The 18,918-nt window shown below is 48.6% G+C and overlaps 1 protein-coding gene across 3 annotated transcripts in view; it reads left to right on the top strand.

The window, feature by feature from the left end:
- Positions 1–18,918, top strand: part of CACNA1H (calcium voltage-gated channel subunit alpha1 H) — a 189,303-nt gene that overhangs the window by 148,027 nt on the left and 22,358 nt on the right. For all 3 annotated transcript variants that reach the window (XM_090024755.1, XM_090024756.1, XM_090024754.1), the window contains exons 24-27: positions 3,039–3,190; positions 6,204–6,313; positions 6,931–7,064; positions 7,736–7,806. In XM_090024755.1, the coding sequence (XP_089880881.1) occupies positions 3,039–3,190; positions 6,204–6,313; positions 6,931–7,064; positions 7,736–7,806 (467 nt within the window). The remainder of the gene's footprint in view (positions 1–3,038; positions 3,191–6,203; positions 6,314–6,930; positions 7,065–7,735; positions 7,807–18,918) is intronic.

Here is an 18,918-nt window from a genome sequence, read left to right as displayed (position 1 = left end):
GCTGCGACTTGGCAAAGCTTTGCACCCACGTGATTGGTGACATCTTTTAAAGCAAACCTCGGTGTCTTCGTACTGTCCTGTTACACTGAAATGCACCAAAAGACATGGCACAGGTTTTTCTCTCTGGTTGGGTACACACTGTGGTGTCCCTGCTGATTGCAGAGGGGATGCTCCTGATTTACTCCTGCATAACCGAGAGACAAATCTAGCCCACTGTCCTTTCTGCACACCCCTGCACACTACCTTTTAGCAGTGCATGACTGGCATCTCCTCTAATGGACATTGCATGGGTTACTGCACCGAGCATGACTGCTGCATGCGTTTCTGAATGTCATCAGACTTTACCCTGAACTGTCTTTGTATGTGTCTCAAAGTTAAAGTTCTTTTCCATCCATTAACTGGCTTCAGGATGTCAGAGAGCGCCAACAGATTAGGAGAGTCAAGAGCTTGCTTTCCTCTTCCCGGCTCACGTTAAATATCTCCCAAGGTTTTGAGCAACCAACTCAACATTTGACCATCTGTCCACTGCAGACCAGAACAGTACTGGCATATACTGCACATCACACCAATATGCTGTACACTGTTTCCATAGAGAAGGTGCACCATGGAGTACAGTCTATATCCCAGATGCAGACATAAAGGAAACAGCCTAACAGGAATCAATCGCCACAGCCGTTTCATTCTGGGCTCGCACTTTATGTTAAGGATGCACCGTATAAATAGCCCACAAAGAGTTAATAAGTGGTTATGAGATCTTTTCATAACTGATTAATTGATTATTATAGTCAACAGGTTAATAGATAACTATAAGCAGCTTATAGCACGCTTTACAGTCGTGCACATAAGCCTAGTGCATATAGTACTCAGGATATACCATTAATCCTTTATGAGACATTAATAAATACACGTTTAATATAAAGTAGGATCAGCCTGGACAATATTGGCCCACAGAGTGATTCCTTTTTTTTTTTTTTTTACATTACCAAAGAGCGCTGTTCCAAATTTTTTTAGGTGCTAATCAGGAACATCCTGTGTGCTTCCATGTGCAAACAAATAAATATTTAATTTCAAATATTGCCCCTTTTTTTTTTTGGTTGCACTGTGGAATTAGCCAAACTCCAGCCACTCTCAGCAAAGATCATCGTTCCAATCCAATAAGACTGAAAGGATTTTGATTGCTAATCAAAACCAAAACACACACAAAAATAATTGTGTTTGCCTTTGTGTTGTTTTTTCCATATTTGTTGGGCAGAAAAATTAAGTCTAGGTGACCCTGATGAGAGGAAAAGTTTTAAAAATATTCCCATTGCCTGTTGAACTGCCAAGAAAAAAAAGAGTAGATGAACAATACAGTCGGATCCATTTTTGCAATTTATTTCAGCTTTCATGTTCTGATCTCGCATCATCTGTATTTAAAAAAAAAAAAAAAAGAGCGCGCATAACATGATGAGTGTCGCTCCATCTGAAAGAAATTAGGAAGAGTTGGAGGTACTGGGATCTCCTTTGTGTTCCAGTTCTCCTTTTTAAGGTGGAATATTTCATTTCCCTGAACCTTGAAACATTTGCAAGTAGATCAGAGCGAACACAAGCAAAAACCCCGTCGGGAACAGTCTCCTGCTGATCTGGACAGAACCTACCAAGCCTTTTCCATCTGCAAACTCTCTGACAACTCCCAATCTGCCCCTAAATAAGGCAATTGAACTTCTACTGAGTTTAAATAAGAGTTAGTGTCCATCGGCCTGGCTGCCGCCACTCTAATTTTAGGCACGCACAAACAGGGAGTAGAGCTCAGCTGCAGGGTCGTGCCCAGGTAGTGGCGGAAGTGGCTGCACCAAAGCTTGTTATAGGAAGGATTTTTTTCACCCTTAAAAAATAATAATAATAAAGCGGGACTGGAGGGATGGGTATTGAATTCATGTGGCCACAGCCCAAATAGTTTCTTAGTTATATCCCAGCCCCCATGGTTCAATTTGAAAAGAGCCTCGTACTGTGTAATGTGAGAGTTTGACCACACGCCTCTGTAAGCATGCTCTCTGTGGGTGAACTTCACTCTGTGCAGTGAGTTGTGTGTCCTCGTGCTGCTGAATTTTACCCTTGGAGCATCTCATTCCCCGAGAGACCCCCCCCAGTGGAAGTGGTCACCCCACCAGGGCCCGGTCTGAAATGATCCCTGCTCTTAGACGGCCTCGGTGGCTGGCACTGACTCACGGTGTCTTTACTGCTTGCCGCTTTCAATTTGCAAATCTGCATTGTTTGCCACAGAGTCGCTGTAGGGATGGTAGAGAAGGCACATGGCACCCTCCTTCCTGTGGATGGCCACCCCAACTTGGTCCTGTATGCCGATAACCGCCAAATGTGCACCCCTAGCCTGTCTGATCCATTGCTGCATTTCCTTCATAGTCCCATGTGTGCAAAGCAAACCCCCTTGCTCACAGAAGAGGAGTCCAGGTTGGTATTCTCGCCCCCATTTATCTGCAAGCTCAGGCTGGGTTAGTAGCACTGCATGACCTGGTCCAGAGAAACCAAGTCTTGCCCTGAGCTGAGATCGAACCTGTTGATGGCTTGAAGATGTTTCCTTCCTTCCTTCCTTGCCCACCCTGTCTCTCACACTTCCCGACTCCCGGCAGATGCGAAAGTGCTTGGAGTACAGAGAGTGAGGAGGTTATTTGCGGGCCTGAGGAGACGCTGTAAGTACAACGAGATCTTGCAAGAACGAGCCTGCTCTTCGGAGAGCTCCGGGTCGGTTCTTGCAAGCCCAAGATAAGATACGAAATCCCGTTTGAGTGCTGGTCTGGACTGAATCTCTCTCGGGTCCGTTGCTGCTGATTCAAAGATGTCTGCTCATTTCACGTGAAGCTTTGTTCTCTGTGTCGGCTCCGACTTCTCAGAAACCCCTGACCCAGTCCTCCAGAGAAGTTCACCCTGCACCCAAACGCGTGTAAAACACTAGTGCCGTTGGGTCATACGTGCCCACGTGCCTCGTGCTGGTGACAGGGAGCCATGCTCATTGCTTTGCCTTGGCTTCTCTCTTTCTACAGAAGCCCAGCGCCGACCCTACTACGCTGACTATTCCCCAGCACGGAGGTACATCCATACCCTTTGTACCAGCCACTATCTGGACCTGTTCATTACCTTCATCATTGGTGTCAACGTCATCACTATGTCCATGGAGCACTACAACCAGCCCAAGGTAAGAGCCATGCGTCCTCCGTGGAATACATCTGAGCCAAAACCTGCTAGGAGGAGCACTGGAGGAATTGAGGACCATGTCCCGTTCTCACTGGGTGTGTCTACATGAGAGGCTCAATGCACAGTAGCCTAATAACACTGCATCGTAGCATGCCGGGCGAAAACCGTGCTAATATGATACTGCACAGTCATATTACGCTACTGTACAGTACGTGTTGCTAAAAACCACGTGCCGGTGCCACTGCACAGTAGCAGTTACGGCACATTTAGTTAGTACGTCATTAAGCAAGTACTAAACTCAACGTGCCGTAACTACGGTGCATTAATGAACATGTAGACGCACCCCTGGATTATCACGGGAGTCTCATCTCAATGAACATCCCGAGCCATCAGATTAAGCTCCATCCTTGGGGGTTTTCAAAACCCAGCTAGACAAAGCCCCGGCTGGGATGATGTAGTTGGAAAGGTCCTGCTTTGAGCAGGGGGTTGGACTAGATGTGACCTCCTGAGCTCCCTTCCCACCCTCACTGTCTACAACTCTAAGTGGCATTAGTACAATTAACTTGTTAGCTTAAGCTCCTATTCTAGCTGTTTTAGGGCTAGCTTTTACCGTACAGCCAGGGAAGAGTAGCTGCTGACTCTCCTCTCACATTAACAAAGAATTGTCCTCTGAAGTCAGTCGGGTGATGTGTAGATGGAAACCCCCAGCCAGCAGAGAAGAGTACGGCAGTGTCTTTGAGTCGTACACAAGTGCAGCTAATAAGTGCAGGGAGAAAGGCATCTTTTTCTCAGTGGATTTGGAGTAAGTCTGCCCTGTTCCTTTTTCCTGATATACCGTACAAGTCTTTCCTCTTGACAAAGCCGTTGGCGTAAAGATTTTGGTCTGTCCATTTGCACTACCATTCTGGCATGGAACCGGGTTTAGATTAATAGATTCATAGCTTGTTAGGGGCTGGAAGGGACCTCGCCAATCATCACGTCCAGCCCCAAGGTTGCAGCCCTCCAGTCCCTTTGTTCGGTTTTTAATGATGTAATGTTTGCCGCGTAACCTGCAAAGGATTCTGGGAAGCCAAGCCACCAGGCACCAAGCCACGGTAATGCATGTTGTTGACCACCTGCATTATTCTGTGCTTGTCATTTCTTTATGGAGCACATTTTGTTTTATTTGTAAGCATTTGTCCTGATTAGGGCTCATTTACATGTGTTGACAGCAGGGTAAAACTCAGCAGACTTATTCTGCAGATGTGTCATGGTAAATGATTCCAGGATTGGACCCAGTAGAGAGACCTTAAGTTAAATAATATATTGCCAGGCTTTTAACAAAGGTCTCTGTATTATGTTGGGCAGGATAATGAGACCAGAAATAAAGCAAGCTGGGCATTGAGAAACACACCTGCAAAAGCTTTCAGATCTTGTTCTTGAAAATCAGTGCGTGCTCATCCCACACATCTGGGGAAAGCAGAATTTGGGTATCACCTAGATGTACAAAGGAGAATTTTGACCTGAAGTGAGGCTTTCTCTCAAGCTCTTGCATTCCCCCAGTAACCAAAGCAAATAAGCGCTTTTATTGCTCGTTACTTTTATCTTCCTGTTTCCTGTTTTGCCTATTCGTTGCTACTCAGCTTTGCAATTTTGCATATTTGTAAGAAACCAATATCCATGCTTGACCCCAGAAAGCCCAATCAGAATAGCTCTTTTATTCTGGAGCCGTCTATTTTAAGGTTTGAGTCGTGTTTGCTTGCTATTGTTGGCCTCCAACTCCAATGAAATCCATTATAAACAGTCATCATCTTAGACTGTAAACACTCCAGATTCCTGACTTCCGAGAGCAGCTTTATAGAGAGAGTGAATATTGCACCAAATATGGACATACTTTGCCCAGCACTAGGGATGCAACATATTTCAAGAAGGGAAGATTTCATCTGTCTCCGACATTATTTATTTCACTAATTGTACTAAATAAAGCTGCATTCCTTGAATTGCCACGGAGGAATGAGCCAGCCAGTCCTATGCCCTGTCCTACGCAATGCTGGATAACTCAGAAGAAGGTGTAGGGCCTTCATAAAGCACCTGAGAGCAAAGTTACAGTTCCCTTTTGATCCCATCAGTGGACTGGTTTGTTTCCAAGGCTAGAGATGAATGTCCTTGCAGTGCGTTGGCTTAGTTCAGTGGTGCTCATTAACCATCTGGCCCCACAGGCCAGATGAGTGGCCTGCCCATGGGTCAGATCCAGTACAGGGTAAAACGCATGGAGTTGGTCCACAGGTGTGATCCAGCCACAGAGTAACCGTGCGTGATCCAGCATGCAGGACTGCATCGCCAGGCATGCAGGGGTCCCCACCCGTCTGGAAATTTGGTGTTAGGGGAGTGGTGGCAGCACTAATTGCCATGATTTGCAGAGCCACAGCAATTAACACTGCTATTTCTCCACTGCCAGATGCTGGACCTGTGGGGAGCACTGGCTGGATGACAGCCTGCAGGCCAGAAGTTGAGTACTGCTGGCTTAGTTAATATTACTGCCAACAATGTTCTGGTTATTTGAATGTATAACCGTTCTGCATCATTTAATGCAGCCATGCTCTGTTGCAATGCATTGCACAGGCTGATTCCACACTGGGTTACAAACAGGGGTTCATTCAAGTCCTAAAACCTCAGATCTGGATCTGGAAAACTTCCGAAGATTGGGCTTTCCAGACACTGGGATTTGGCTGGGGTCTGCCCGTAGTTTAAAAGCTACAAATTTTAAGCACCATGAAAACCTGGCACTCTCCAGTTTGCATGGAGGTTTGATTCTGATGTACTCTTACTGCAGTGACTTGCAAATCAGGCAGGTGCTTCAACTAGTCATTCGTGTGCAGAAAAGCTGGTGTTAAGTGTCCAGTCACCGCTGTTTCACTCCTGAATTTTGCTTCACTTTATCTTGTGTCCCCGCCGAGACTGTCCTCCTACCCGCCGATCCTTTTGCGATGGGACTCGGGTGAAGGATATAGATCTAATGGATGCCTTTCTTTCAGTCCCTGGACGAAGCACTGAAGTACTGCAACTATGTGTTCACCATCGTTTTTGTGTTTGAAGCTGTTCTCAAGTTGGTGGCATTTGGTTTTCGACGATTCTTTAAAGACAGGTGAGAGTATTATAAATTCCTGTGATAAATGGGGACTGGGCTGGGGTATAGGCCAGAAGTCAGGCAAGGGTCAAAATATTATCAACTGGTTGCAGGGAGTGAAAATAAATCCAGAATGACCCTGCTGCTCCTGCTTTATTGAGAAATAGGACATCAACCCAGTAGAGCTTGAATTTATTATGTAGGCCCGTTCACTGAGTCCACTCAAAACACTTATCACTGCTTAATTATACTTAATCATCCTGAGCAGACTTCTGTACCAGGGAAGCCAATTAGAATAGCAGCCAGGTCTTCCTTAGCTCAAACAGATTCAACCTGTGCACAGTATCCAATTTCCAGGCTGGATTAGGGTTGGCAGAAAGAGTGTAGCTCGGGAGGGATCAAGAGATGTCCTCTGTGGTCTTCGGGCCATGTTGGACCAAGTCAGCACAGGTCCTTGGAAGTCCATGGTACTTAGCTGATTGATACTAGCTGAGGTTCCCATGCAAGATACCAGATCTGAATTGGAAACAGGGTGCTGGTTTTGCTGAGGGAGAATACAGGGTCACTGCTCCTGAGCACCTTTCTGGCATTGCTGTCCATGACCAGCCTTTGAGGTCTGTGGTTTTGTCCATTAGATGGAACCAGCTTGACCTCGCCATTGTTCTGCTTTCCATCATGGGCATCACCCTGGAGGAGATTGAAATGAATGCGGCGCTCCCCATCAATCCCACCATTATCCGGATCATGCGGGTGCTGAGAATAGCAAGAGGTAAGAGTTGCGTTTTCCAGTCTTCGGCCTCTTCACTGACCCCTCCTGGCCTCTGACGTAATGCCATGGAGGTCAGGGAGGGTCACTTCAGGAGCAAAGTCAGCCCTTTACGCGCGGGAAGGAGGGGGCTAAGCAATTTGGGTTTCATTCGGGCTTCCGGGAACACTGGGTTTTTGCTCCAAACGTAGCTCACCCAAGTGCCATAGTCATGCCCGGATCAAGCTGCTAGTTTTGACCGGCCTGTAATTCAAACCGAGAGTCACCGACCTCTTACAGGCGGCAGTCGGATGTTTGCTGTGGCTGCAGGCAGGAGGAAGGGCTGGTAGATTTCCCCCCAACTCATTCTCCTCCTGGAGAAGATGCATCATGTCCTCAGGCCGGGGGGATGTGCTCCAGGGGGGAAAGAGGCAGAATCGACCTGGAGAGATTATCTCCAGGAGGGTCCAGCAGAAGCGAGGGCCAGAAGTGAGACACAGGGAAGGGTTATCTGGGATCCTGTCTCCTAAGGGTCACACCCAATTGCATGAGGGTCAATCCGGAGTCGCTCCACTGGCGTGGATGGACTTGCTACCTGACGTGCACGCAGGGAGAAGCGGCCCTGTTACCCTTTAGATGAAATTCTTTCCCACGGCTGGAGTCTCTGTTTCCCAAGGCTTTGCTTCTCATTGTAGTACTGAAACTGCTCAAAATGGCCACCGGCATGCGAGCTCTCTTGGACACCGTGGTGCAGGCGTTGCCCCAGGTAAGCCCGCGGACGCGACCCATGCAGCACAGGCACCGAAGAGTTTGGTCTCCCTTGCAGACACGGTGCTCGTGTTGCAGCATTATGCACCTCGAGCGCGGGTCCCTGGCCCCAGGGCTTCTCCCCTCCGAGCGCGAGGGGTCGAAAAACTTCTTACGGTTTTAAAGAAAAGAAATGAATGTTTCCAAAATATCTTCAGAGCATGTAAGTTCAAATATAGCTGTTCCTCAACCACGTCCACGACCCAACCGCGGGCCTTCTCTCGTGGTCTGAAACTCCCGTTCCTCCCATACCCTACCCCTTCAAGGTCAAATATTCAAGTAAATAATAGAGGTTTATCTTCTTTAGCGACGATACATTTTTTTTCCTCTTTAATTCTGTAATAAAAATTGGGGGGTGGGAAATGTGACGTTAAATGAAGGGTCACCACCAGGAAAAGGTTGAGAAATATTTAGACGGACTGAGCACCCCAGTGCTGTGGGCATAAGAGTGAAAGGGCTTGAGAAGCGCTTGACGTACCGTCTGTCCTTACGTCGCGTGCATGGCTCTGACTTGGAGGAGTCGGCGCCAGGGAACGGGGCTTGGTGCAAAGAGATCCTTACGCCAGGTTAAACGGATCTATCGGCAAAGAGCTGCGAGCTAAAAGACGCCGCAGCATTGCCAGCTTTCACATTATTTGATGTTTGTCTTCAAATCCTCAGTCCCCCGGGACCGTCTTGTTAGGGGAACGTCTTTTTTTCTTTCGAAACAAAGAAAGTTGGTTTCCAGTTCTCGTGGTTGGGGGGGAAACCCCAGTGCCAGATTATGACACGCTGAGACCCTAAGCTGTGTCCAGTTTAGAGGCCCCATACGATCAAAATAATCCACGAAAATGGATGTTCATGAAATTTTAAGATGAATTATTGCTATTTCTGCACAACTGTATTAACTCAATATGAATAATAATCGTGGAGCCATGGACATGGATATTTTTGTCATATTTGAAATGAAAACGTCCAGTTGTTGTTCTTTCTTATTTAGAGGCCTCTCATGTTGTGGGGCCCTTAGCTGTAGCTTCAGTAGCTTAAGCCTAAATCCAGCACTGCCTAAACCCAGCCCCAAAAAGATCAAGATCCAGAAAGCTACTCAAAAAAATACACGTTTTTGTGTGCACGCGCTTGGTTTTTGATCCTGTTTTTAAGCCAATGGAGTGACTTTTTTTTTTTTTGTGTGGCTTGACTCATAATTTCTGATCGATTCGTTTTGGCAGGCCCGTAGCATGGGAGAGGAGCCCTTGATGCTCCACCGCTCTGCATCTGCTGGAGTCCTTCACCGGGAAGGGCTGAAAACGCTGCCAGATCACAAGGGTTACGTTTCCCGTCTGCTTTGCTGACACACAATGCAAGATGGTGGAGATTTTTGCTGTTTTCCTAGGGCTTAGCTGACAGGGAAAATTTACCAGCAGGATTATACCAATGTTATTAAACCACCAGGCTCTGTCAGCATAACTCCCTGTGTGGACACTATTAATCTCTGATAAACATGTCACCATGGGGAATTACAGCTATAGTGTTATAATGACACCCATAGAGATCTGCCCAATGTAGGCGAGCTCTCCAAGCGCTCGCTGGAAAACAAGCGGCATTTCTTTTTCTTGGAAAGTCCCCTTGATCCATCAACGCTGCCACTCCAGGCGGTTTTAATCTAAACCATTGGCGCTCTGGTATTCAAGCCTCCCTTTCAAAGAAGGCCTTTAGCTGAAATGAAAGCCCGGACTTCACAAGCCCGACCCCTGTGCTGGCGGTGGATTTGTGTATGTGCTTTTTTTTTCTCACTCTCTTTTTTTTTCTCAAGCAACATGATTACAGACCCTTTGCTTTTTGGTAAAGCAATAGCAAGGCCGGAGGGTGTTTTTTCCACGGGCAGCACTTGAACCCTGGCTTCTGCTCATGTCAAATCTCCCAGCTCTTGTGGGGAACAGTGAGTTGGGAAATGAGAGTTAAGGCAACTTGATCCCAAGGCTGCACATGAGATCCCCGCTCTCCTTTGAGTTTCTTTCTCCGAGATCGCTCTCCCCATCTCGCTGGCAAGGGTTCGCAGAATGGCTGCTCTCCTTGAGCCCGCTCGTTAAGTGATGAGACGGAGGAATTTTATTTGCATCGGTGCCGATGAAGCTGGTGGAGAAATGCGTCTGGCTGGAGTGGGCTGCAGTAGCTCTTTCCAACATTCCCATGCGGTAGTGATTTCAATTAATTACAAAATGCTGGTATTAGAATAGCCTTTTTTTCCCCCTCTTTGGGATGGCTGATGTCAGTTGACTAGTCATTTTTTTTTTTTTTAAGCAGGAGCTCTGGGCTCAGGCCAAACCAGCAGAACAAAAGGATCCCACAGTTTTGAGAAGGGTGGTGTTGGCATCCAACGTTTGTGGCTGGTCTTAACGTGACATCGAGTGTCCAAAGCCGCCAAGTACATTAGCAGGCTTGGTCACCTCTCCTAGAGCTTCCAGACTGAACATCCCCCGATAGCACTGTGCTGTGCGCCCCATTGCACCCGGCTTCTTCACAGGGTGGTTGCTTTTTTCCCCAGGGTTTTTTTCTCTTTCCCCTGCAAAATGCCTGGAAAAGATGGGACTGAGCAGAAGGAGAAGCGAGGCAAAGAAACAGTGATCAGGGGCAGACCTTTAAAGGGTAGCTCTATACTCCAGCCCCTCTGCCCAAAATAAGTCAATGCCCCCCAAATGGGGGGGGAGTTCAAATTGGGATCCAACTCTATGGCTTGGGCGACCTGTTTGCTTGTTCGGGCTGGTTTCACCCAATGCAGCTCAGCCCCAAGACTGCATCGGTGTTTTAGTGAGGAGCTTGCATTTTCCAATGTCACTGTTGGGTTGACCAAGGGAGGAAGGTGTCTAGTGATGGGGCCAGGGCCACCCACAAAGACCTTACTGCTCTTTCCCTTCCCGTGGTATAAGCTTCCTAGAAGAAGAAGTTTAAAAAATGCAGAACAGGAACGGGAAAAATGCAGGGAGAAGAGTTAAAGAGCAGCAACATAGCATCTTTGGCAGTGAAAGGGACTCTCCGGCAGACTTGCAATGTTTCTACATCAAGGGCAACCATTTGCTCTCCGTTACACTGGTGTAAACCTGGAGCGTGTTTATTGATTTAGGCTAAATAACTCCAAATCAACAGTGTTACGCTGGGTTTTTAAGACTTAAAGTGACTTAGTTCGTTTGAAATTGTGACACTGCCACGAAAGTACCCCAGATGTAAGGTCAGAAGGAGCTTTGTTGATCCTATCGTCTGGTTTCCCGTATAACGTCGGCTGAAGAGCACCAGTAATTCCTGAATCCAGCCTATAACTTCTGCCTGAGCTGTAGTCTGTCCTTCAAAACGACATCCAGCCTTGACTCACAGGTGGGGAGCCCTCCGCTTCTCTAGGTAGATTGTTGCAATGGTTAATTAATGATCCTCGTTGCTACAAATTGGCGCCATGTTTCGATTCGGAGGTTATGGAGCTTGGCGTTTCCACTGGCTTTTGTTCCGCCTTTTTCTGCTCCAGTGAAAAGCTGTCACAATCTCTTCCTTATGCTGGTATTTGTACACAGTTATCAAGCCACTGCTTAACAATCTTTTGGATTAAAATACACACATTAAGCCTCATTAGCCTCCCTGGGAGGCTGGTTTTCCAGACCTTGGATTATTTTTGGAAAGCTTTTCTGAACCCTTTCCAGTTTGTTTGGTTTTTTTATATCTCAGAAACGCCAGACCTGGATACGGCGTTCCAGTAATAATCAAAATATTGCCCTTCTCTGAAGTAATACCACTGCCCCTGTCTTCCCTGTATCACCTGACTCCTACCTGCAAGGAGCACGTTAGCCGTGTTAGCTGCAGGATCGTACTAGGAGCGCACGTTCAGTTGTTCCCGACCCCGTCTCCTGATGCTTTTCAGATGCTGACTGCTTTCCAGGATACAGTCTTCCATCTCATAAGTGTGACCTACATCCTTTTCCCTAGATATATGACTTTGCATCTGATGTGCTAAAACACACATGTGGGCTTCCCTAACCCAGTTCGGTCTGCGTAATGCCTGTCGCTTGCATTGCCGGTCAGAGAGATTGCAGTCAGCCCAGGATGCCCAATGCTGCTCCTGATCACAGAGGCGAGATGCAATGCAGCCCGGCTGTATTGGCCCCTCAGTACTAAAAGTAGTCAAATATGGACTTTTTTCTGTCCAGAAACATTGGCAGCAATGACTGACAAACACTCGGGAGCGGAGGATGCTGTTTATCTGTTGTCCTCTCCTGCCTGTGGCCCTGCTTTGCTACGTGTTGGTGAAGAAGCTAGTGCAGATGAGCCATTTGCAGAAACAAGAAGCACGGCGGAGCAGCTCGGAGAGCAAAATTGCTGCAGGTTGATCTGGCTTGCCCTTCTTCTCCTCCTCCTCCTCCTCCGCGGGTTAGATGCTGCTCGCTCACGCCACCCTCGTTCTGCTTGGAGCCTTTCCACATTTTTCACCCCAGTGGCTGAGAGCAAAATACCGGCCCATCTATCTCGAAGATCTGGGTGCCTTTTTTAACTTTCCAGCTGTGGAATGCACATTAATTAAACACAGGCTTGGACCATGTTATCCCCCTTCTCGTCTTCAAAGCTTGAAAGGCCGTAGAGCGGAGGTGCTGTGCCAAGACAAATGTGAAGAACTGAACTCCTAGTTCTGCGCTGCTTTTGCCTGAAGGACAGAGACTTCGCTTTGCTGCCGTCTGGGAGTTTTAACTCTTCTAGGGCCTGTAACTCCCATGCAGATTTTGGTTGCAGCCTTCAGCATCCTCGAAAGGAGGGTATAGGATGTGAGCAATTGGGTCATGTTGCTGTACGCTGGAAATACACATCCATTGCAAAGGCACGGAAGCACTGTTATGGGGATAGGACTTGCAGAGGACAAGACTTAGGCCAAGGGGTCACTGCTCACATACTTGCCTGTAGCTCCCAGGGGGTCAGCAGACTTGCTCTTGGTCACTCCTGGATGGAACGAATCATGAAGAAGCCAGAGGCTGGTACGCATGCAAGAAAGCCAATGGTGCTTGCATGTGATCTTTAATTATAAATGTTCCAGAAAGTATGCAACACAAAACCTTCCCTTTGGCTAAATACATGGGCACGGCATCCCTCTTTGGATGGGAGTTTGGGCTTGTGCCGTGATACGCCGGAAATGTGCAGTGATGGGGAGACAGTGCTGCATCCTGGGTGAAGCACTGAGGATCTGGAGCCTACCCCTCTTTGGAGCCAAGAGCGATCGTGGCTAGCATAAAGTGATGGAGACCTGTACTTTTGAAGTGGAGAAGCCCAGGTTCTAGCCCTGCCTGCTTAGGTGTCACTTGTCCCTTAATTAACACTAATTGGTTCCCTGGTTGTGTTCCTGCCCCATGCCTGTTCCTCTAGGCTCAATGGGAGACACGTTAGAGAAGGCTCTTGACATCCGCAGCCTGCCCCTAAGCACGGCTGTGCCCTCCAAGGCTGTTGCCCTGGTTCCTTCCACCAGGACGGGAAGTCACGCGGATGGCCTCCGGTTTCCAGGCTGGCAAATGCATCCGTCTTATCCTGCATCCGCTGCATAAATTACCCAGCATTTTTCCTGCTTCCCAAGTTATTGCTTTGCGTGGCGGGAGCTGGAAGGAAGCGATCGGGACTCATGTCCTTGGAAAGAATTGGCAGAGGCTTCGTCTTATGAGAAATTGCTCTTGACAGGCGTCCCGGAGTGCCTCGTGTACTGTCTGCACGGACGGCGGAGATGCCAAGGTGTGGGCTGGTGGAGCAGAAATAATTGATGTCAGAGCAGCAAGAGGCACCAGAAGAGCTTGAAATATGCCGCAGCCAACCGCTGCGGGAGCAAGCAAGACGGGCCTTTCATTAACGCCTCTCCTGGAGCCGGCGTGCTGAGTGAGATTTTCTCTCTGATTGGCAAGGACTGTCCAAACTTGGCCCCGAGTACACGCGTCCTGCTGTCCCTGATCCGTAAGTGAATCGCGTTAACGCCCGATCGGCCCTTTGCAACCTCCTTTACCCGGGAGGGGAAATCCTGTTATTCCCTCTTACAAATGCAGGAGGAACCTGGGCGCAACGGGCCCGATACGAAGCCCATCACAGACGACGGGAGCTGTCCCACTGAACTGCAGAAAGCTTTGGATCCAGCCTGTAGGGAGGTAATGAGACGGCCCCCAGCTCATAAAACAATTCCCAGTTTGGAAGCAGCTGTCTTGGACTCTGCACAAGGCCAGGCTGGGCTCAGAAAGGAGCTTGCATTGCCCCCCCCAGTAATGAGGCATGGCCAAGGCTGAGCTGTGGCTCCAGGGCTTGAACCTCGAATGTGTGCAGCCTCAAGACCCTCCTTCAAGAGGGAGGGACATGGCTGTACCCTCCGCATCCAGATGAAGAAACTGAGCATCCAGGTGAAATGCCCATGCTCGGTGGCCCCAGATTTCCCAGTTGCTCACGTCAGTGCTGGGCTCTCTGGAGCGTAGCGAGCACCGCTGCTATGTCAGATGAGGTCAGGTGGGGATGCTGGAGCCCAAATGCTGCCATAGGGCAGTGCTGGTGATGGTGATGCCCTGGCCCCCCAAGGCAGAGGTAGCATCCCGAGTGTGCAGCCCAGGGCACGCCACGGTGATGCACTCGGCTGCTTGGAGATGTCCAGGCGGGCTGGCTGGGCTCGGTCGTGCTGCTCCTACATCCCCTCCCTCCAGGCCAAGGCAAAGCTCCCCATGATCCACAACCCACGGTGCAATGGGCCATATCCTAGCAGCTGGTGGGAACCCTCTGTGCTTGAGCCTGACCTGGAAATGGGGTCTCTGCAGCAGCCCCCTCTACCTATGGGGCCAGACAAGCCTGGGGGCAGCATCCTCCATGCCCACTGCCCCCAGGCTTGTCCAGGAGAGATCTCAGAGGTGCACCATCTTTCCTGCCATATGTGAGTTGTGCATCCTTTCCCTGCCCAACAGCCCTGCCGGCTGCTCCCTAGCAAGACGTGACCTCTGCCGACATGGGAGCCACGGGGCTGATGGATTGCACACCGGCTGTCCCCGGGGGTGGACGGGCGGGTTATTTGTTGATGTCTAGACCCGGTTCCAGCAGCCCCAGCACGGCTCAGGGATGCGTCTGCCTGAGAAAAGCATCATCTGCGGAGCTGGCCAAGCCTGCTGGAGCAGAACCGCCCGGCCTCTGCCGCCGGCTGCCAGCGGGACGATTGCTGGCTGTTGTTACATGATCCCCTGGAGCACCCATGTCCCTTCCTTGGGGGGAGGAGGCAGGCATCGCCGGCCCTGAGTGCCCGGAGCGCCTGGCCAGGCTCCTAGCTGCCCCGGTCACCCTCTCCGCAGCCCTTGGCAGCCTCCCCAGATCTCCAAGCGCTTCGTGGACACGGATGACCTCCCAGCAAGGGGATTAGGAATTGGTACGTGTTGTTACAGGAGCAAAAGGCCCCACAGGCCACCTGCCTTCAACGCTGCGCTGCTGCCCTGGCCAACATCCACGGTCCCTCCCAGCGCAGCGATAGCAGCGTGCCGCCCGTCTCTTCCTCCGGCCTCTGCAGAAGCAGGGAGCTGCAGAGGCCCCTTTTTTTTTCCAGGAGCAGGTTGCAGACCCCTGCTTAGCACCTCACCATCGCCTCAAAAGCAGCAGCCTGGGAGGAGACGCCAGGTTGCATGGCCGGCGACGGGCTGTCCTCAGCCCGCTCCGTGCCAGCGCGTCAAGAGGGCTCTGCAGCTTTTCCTGAAAGGTCTCAGCTGGAGTCCAGCCATTTTTCCTCGTCTCTCCTCTCGTTCACACTGGGTGTTCGCGGGCTACTGGAGCCGGAGCCGATGATTATTTCTGATGGCATAATATCCACTCACATTATCTTCCAGTCTCATAAACCAGTGAGCGTAAAATATCTGACTCGGAGCATCACGCCGGCGTTCGTTTATGGCAGGAGTCTCCAAACTGCCGTTCCAGTGTTTGCAAGGATCGTCGTCAACTCATTTTTTAATGAACACATTGCTGAAGCTATGGATCTGCATGCTGTAGATAGGGCCGAGTACCAACTTCGGGCCAGGACTATTCAGCCAAGACAGGATCTTGCCTTTGTAACCCTGCCGGTGACCTTCTTGAGACGGAGGAGCAATAAAACACACTTTGGTCACATAACACAATGAAGCAGTTACCTCTGCTAGGTTTCTTGCTGTTCTTGAGATTGCAGTTGCTCAGCTGAAGTACAGAGGGGAGATTTATTATATGATTTTATTAGCCCAAAGTAGCTCGAAAAGCAAATCAGAAATTGCAGAAAATGAAATAAAGCTGGTTAGATGGCAGTGTCCAAAGCAGCAGAAACTGAACTCAGCATGGGACCCTGACAGTTTTCAAGAAGTAATAATTCAGTTCAGTTCGGTTCCTTCAGGGTCTGACCACAACCTTGTTACAAAGCCAAACTTTCCTCCTAGCTCCATGCGAGTCCAGGTTGGTGACTGGCACCAACGTGGAATTACAGAGCCTTAAACACAGATCCTTATTTCCTGCCAACCCATTTTTCGTAGGCCAGTTGAATGATGGGAAGTCTCCCTTCAATTCAACCAAATAATTTTCAAGAAGGAATAAGGCATTTAGACCCGTTACTTACCGGTACTTGTCAAACAGCCTCGATTGACTTCAAAATGACCTTGATATTCATAGCCGGACTCTGACACTTCGACATGCAGAACAGCCGCACGTTCAGACCAGAACGTAAATCCACGGGTGGAAAATTGTGCAGTTCTTTGGGATTTTACCAGCGCTGCTTTTATCCTTCCTTAATGAGCAGTCCAAGTCGAGGCAGAATCTTAAGCTTACGAGTCATTTCAAAGCTGCTGCTTGTCTGCAGCGCTATAGGGTCTCTCGATCATATAATCCATGTCTTATTTTAGGCTGAAGTCTTTGGACGGCTCAGAGTATTTCTCACTTGATTTTTTGCTGGACAGGAACGATAGCTTCCTCTTACAAAGGGTTCAAGGCTTGAGCATCTCCAGCCTCGGCCCTGACCCTCCTCAGCTTCAGCGCTGCTACAACCAGCTTTTCAAGGTTAAGAGTCCGTTGAGGTCATTCACTGTCTCCATGAGATATTTCTTTTTCTTTCTGGCTTTCTCAGCAGTCTCCCCCAGGCAGAGTGAATGGGACACGTGGCAGCGCCCAGATTTAACCCGACTGGCAGGCAACCGCAATTTTGAATTCTGGGAGCAAACCAAAATATGGCATTTTGTACATCTCCTGCCGGGCGGCACAGATTAATGACGCATCCCAGGGAGAGAGTAACTCATGCTTCTGGCAAAGATTTGAAATGGCCAACTAGGATATGGACCGTGCGTCTCTTCTTCTTGTTCGATGAGAAGCCACGGCACCTTGCAACATGGGAAAATCTGCAAACTCTTTTAGTGGCACCTTGCAACTTGGAAAAGTTCCCAGCAGCTTTGTTTCGAGGCATCCTGTGCCATCCCATTTGGGCAAGACATGGGCATATGCACTGAACTCTTCTGACTTCGCTCCTGTGGGTGCTTTCCATGGGCTGCTTGGAAATGTGGTGCCTTGGCCCATATCCCACAGCTCCACGCTCTTTCCATCCACCCTCTGCAGAAATGTCCACCTGGAAGCTGTGAGGGGAACGCCGTGTAAATTCTCTTTACATTTGTGAATGCTTCTGTCCTTCTCTTAACAATTCATCATACACTCTGAAGACGTTTTATCTCTTTGCATTGACCCATGGCCAGCAGGATATAATTTTTAATGCAGTAGCAAAGAACAGTTATGCGCACCCCTGAAATAGTGCTTGATTGCGCCCTACGTTTTCCGTGATAAGGACAGCAGAACTGCTTCATATGCATAACTCGTCGTTTTAATTGGCAATTACTTAGAAACAGGGCATTGGGTTCTTCAGACCGTACAACATTTTGATTCGTGCACCTTAAAGATTTATGTTTCAAATTGTCAGTGCCATACCTAAATTCCTGGTGGCTCTGGGCGAACTTTTAGTATCAGGCCCCACCTTCACCCGAGATAATGATAATAATAATTGGACAACAGGAAAAAATTACCATTTTCGGGCCCCCGTTCTGTTTGGGCCACCTGATTCACCCATGCCTGTGTCTGGCCCTGCAAATTGTATTACCATTTGAATGCACCAACCTCGTTAATGTAAAAGAAATACCTAATATGTATCTTTGTTAAAATTAGGGGGGCAGGGGGTTCTGTTGATCACATTTCTATTTAAAATAGGTAGCATGCCCTGAACTATTTGCAGTTCTCTGTGGCCATTTAGCAAGGGAATGAAGCCCTCCACAAATTGAAGAGATCTGTTACAGATTGCTTCCATTTTCTGGCCTCCTTTCCTAAATTTTAATTAATGCCCTTTAAATTTATGTTCTCTGATGATACCATTTCGTCTCCTGCTGCCATATTAAGTACCGGCACTTGACCTGCTATATCTCTATTACAACTGTATAGGCAAAAAAGCTTATGAAGCAGAAGAAAAATGGTAAAAGAAGTTATTTCCACAACTTGGCAAGAACTTATAGTTAAGTCTAGCCAGTTAGCTGTAATTACTTCAGCCTTCTTCTCTTGTGTGTGAATCAGAGAGCAGCATCTGTTGCTTGACGTGTTTTAAAAGCCTTGGGTCTGAGTTATTCTGGCCTCTGCGTGGTCGTCTGTAGCCTTCTTGTTATTAATAAGCTCGATATTTTTGGCATCGTCACGACCCTTTTGTCTGTTGTACGGCACCTAGCACACTTTGCAGCGCTCTGTCAATGCATTACTAATAATAGGCATAGTGGGGGGTGAGGTGTGTTTGGTAACATCTTTTATTGCGCCAGCTAGATGGTTGGCAGAGATGTTGAGCAAGTTCTTGGGCACAAAATGCCATTATTCAGGTCTGGGAAAGAAGCAGATGCAGCCTAAGAGCAATGCCAGGTAAAACAATGGCTTTTGTTTAACACTGTAACGTAGATGGAAGTCATCGCTTTTAAAAGGGAAGAGTATAGTCAACCCGTGGAGCGCAGAGAAGCAGCTGAAACAACAGCCTGAGAGGAGTGAAACTGTCTTTTACCAATGACGACACGTGCATTGAGGCTCAGGGTGCTTGCGGCTG

Source organism: Crocodylus siamensis, chromosome 12, assembly GCF_052110815.1.
Source record: "Crocodylus siamensis isolate JL-2025a chromosome 12, ASM5211081v1, whole genome shotgun sequence".
NCBI lineage: Eukaryota > Metazoa > Chordata > Crocodylia > Crocodylidae > Crocodylus > Crocodylus siamensis.
Note: the sequence above shows the minus strand (reverse complement) of the source record. Positions and strands in the feature narration are given on the sequence as shown.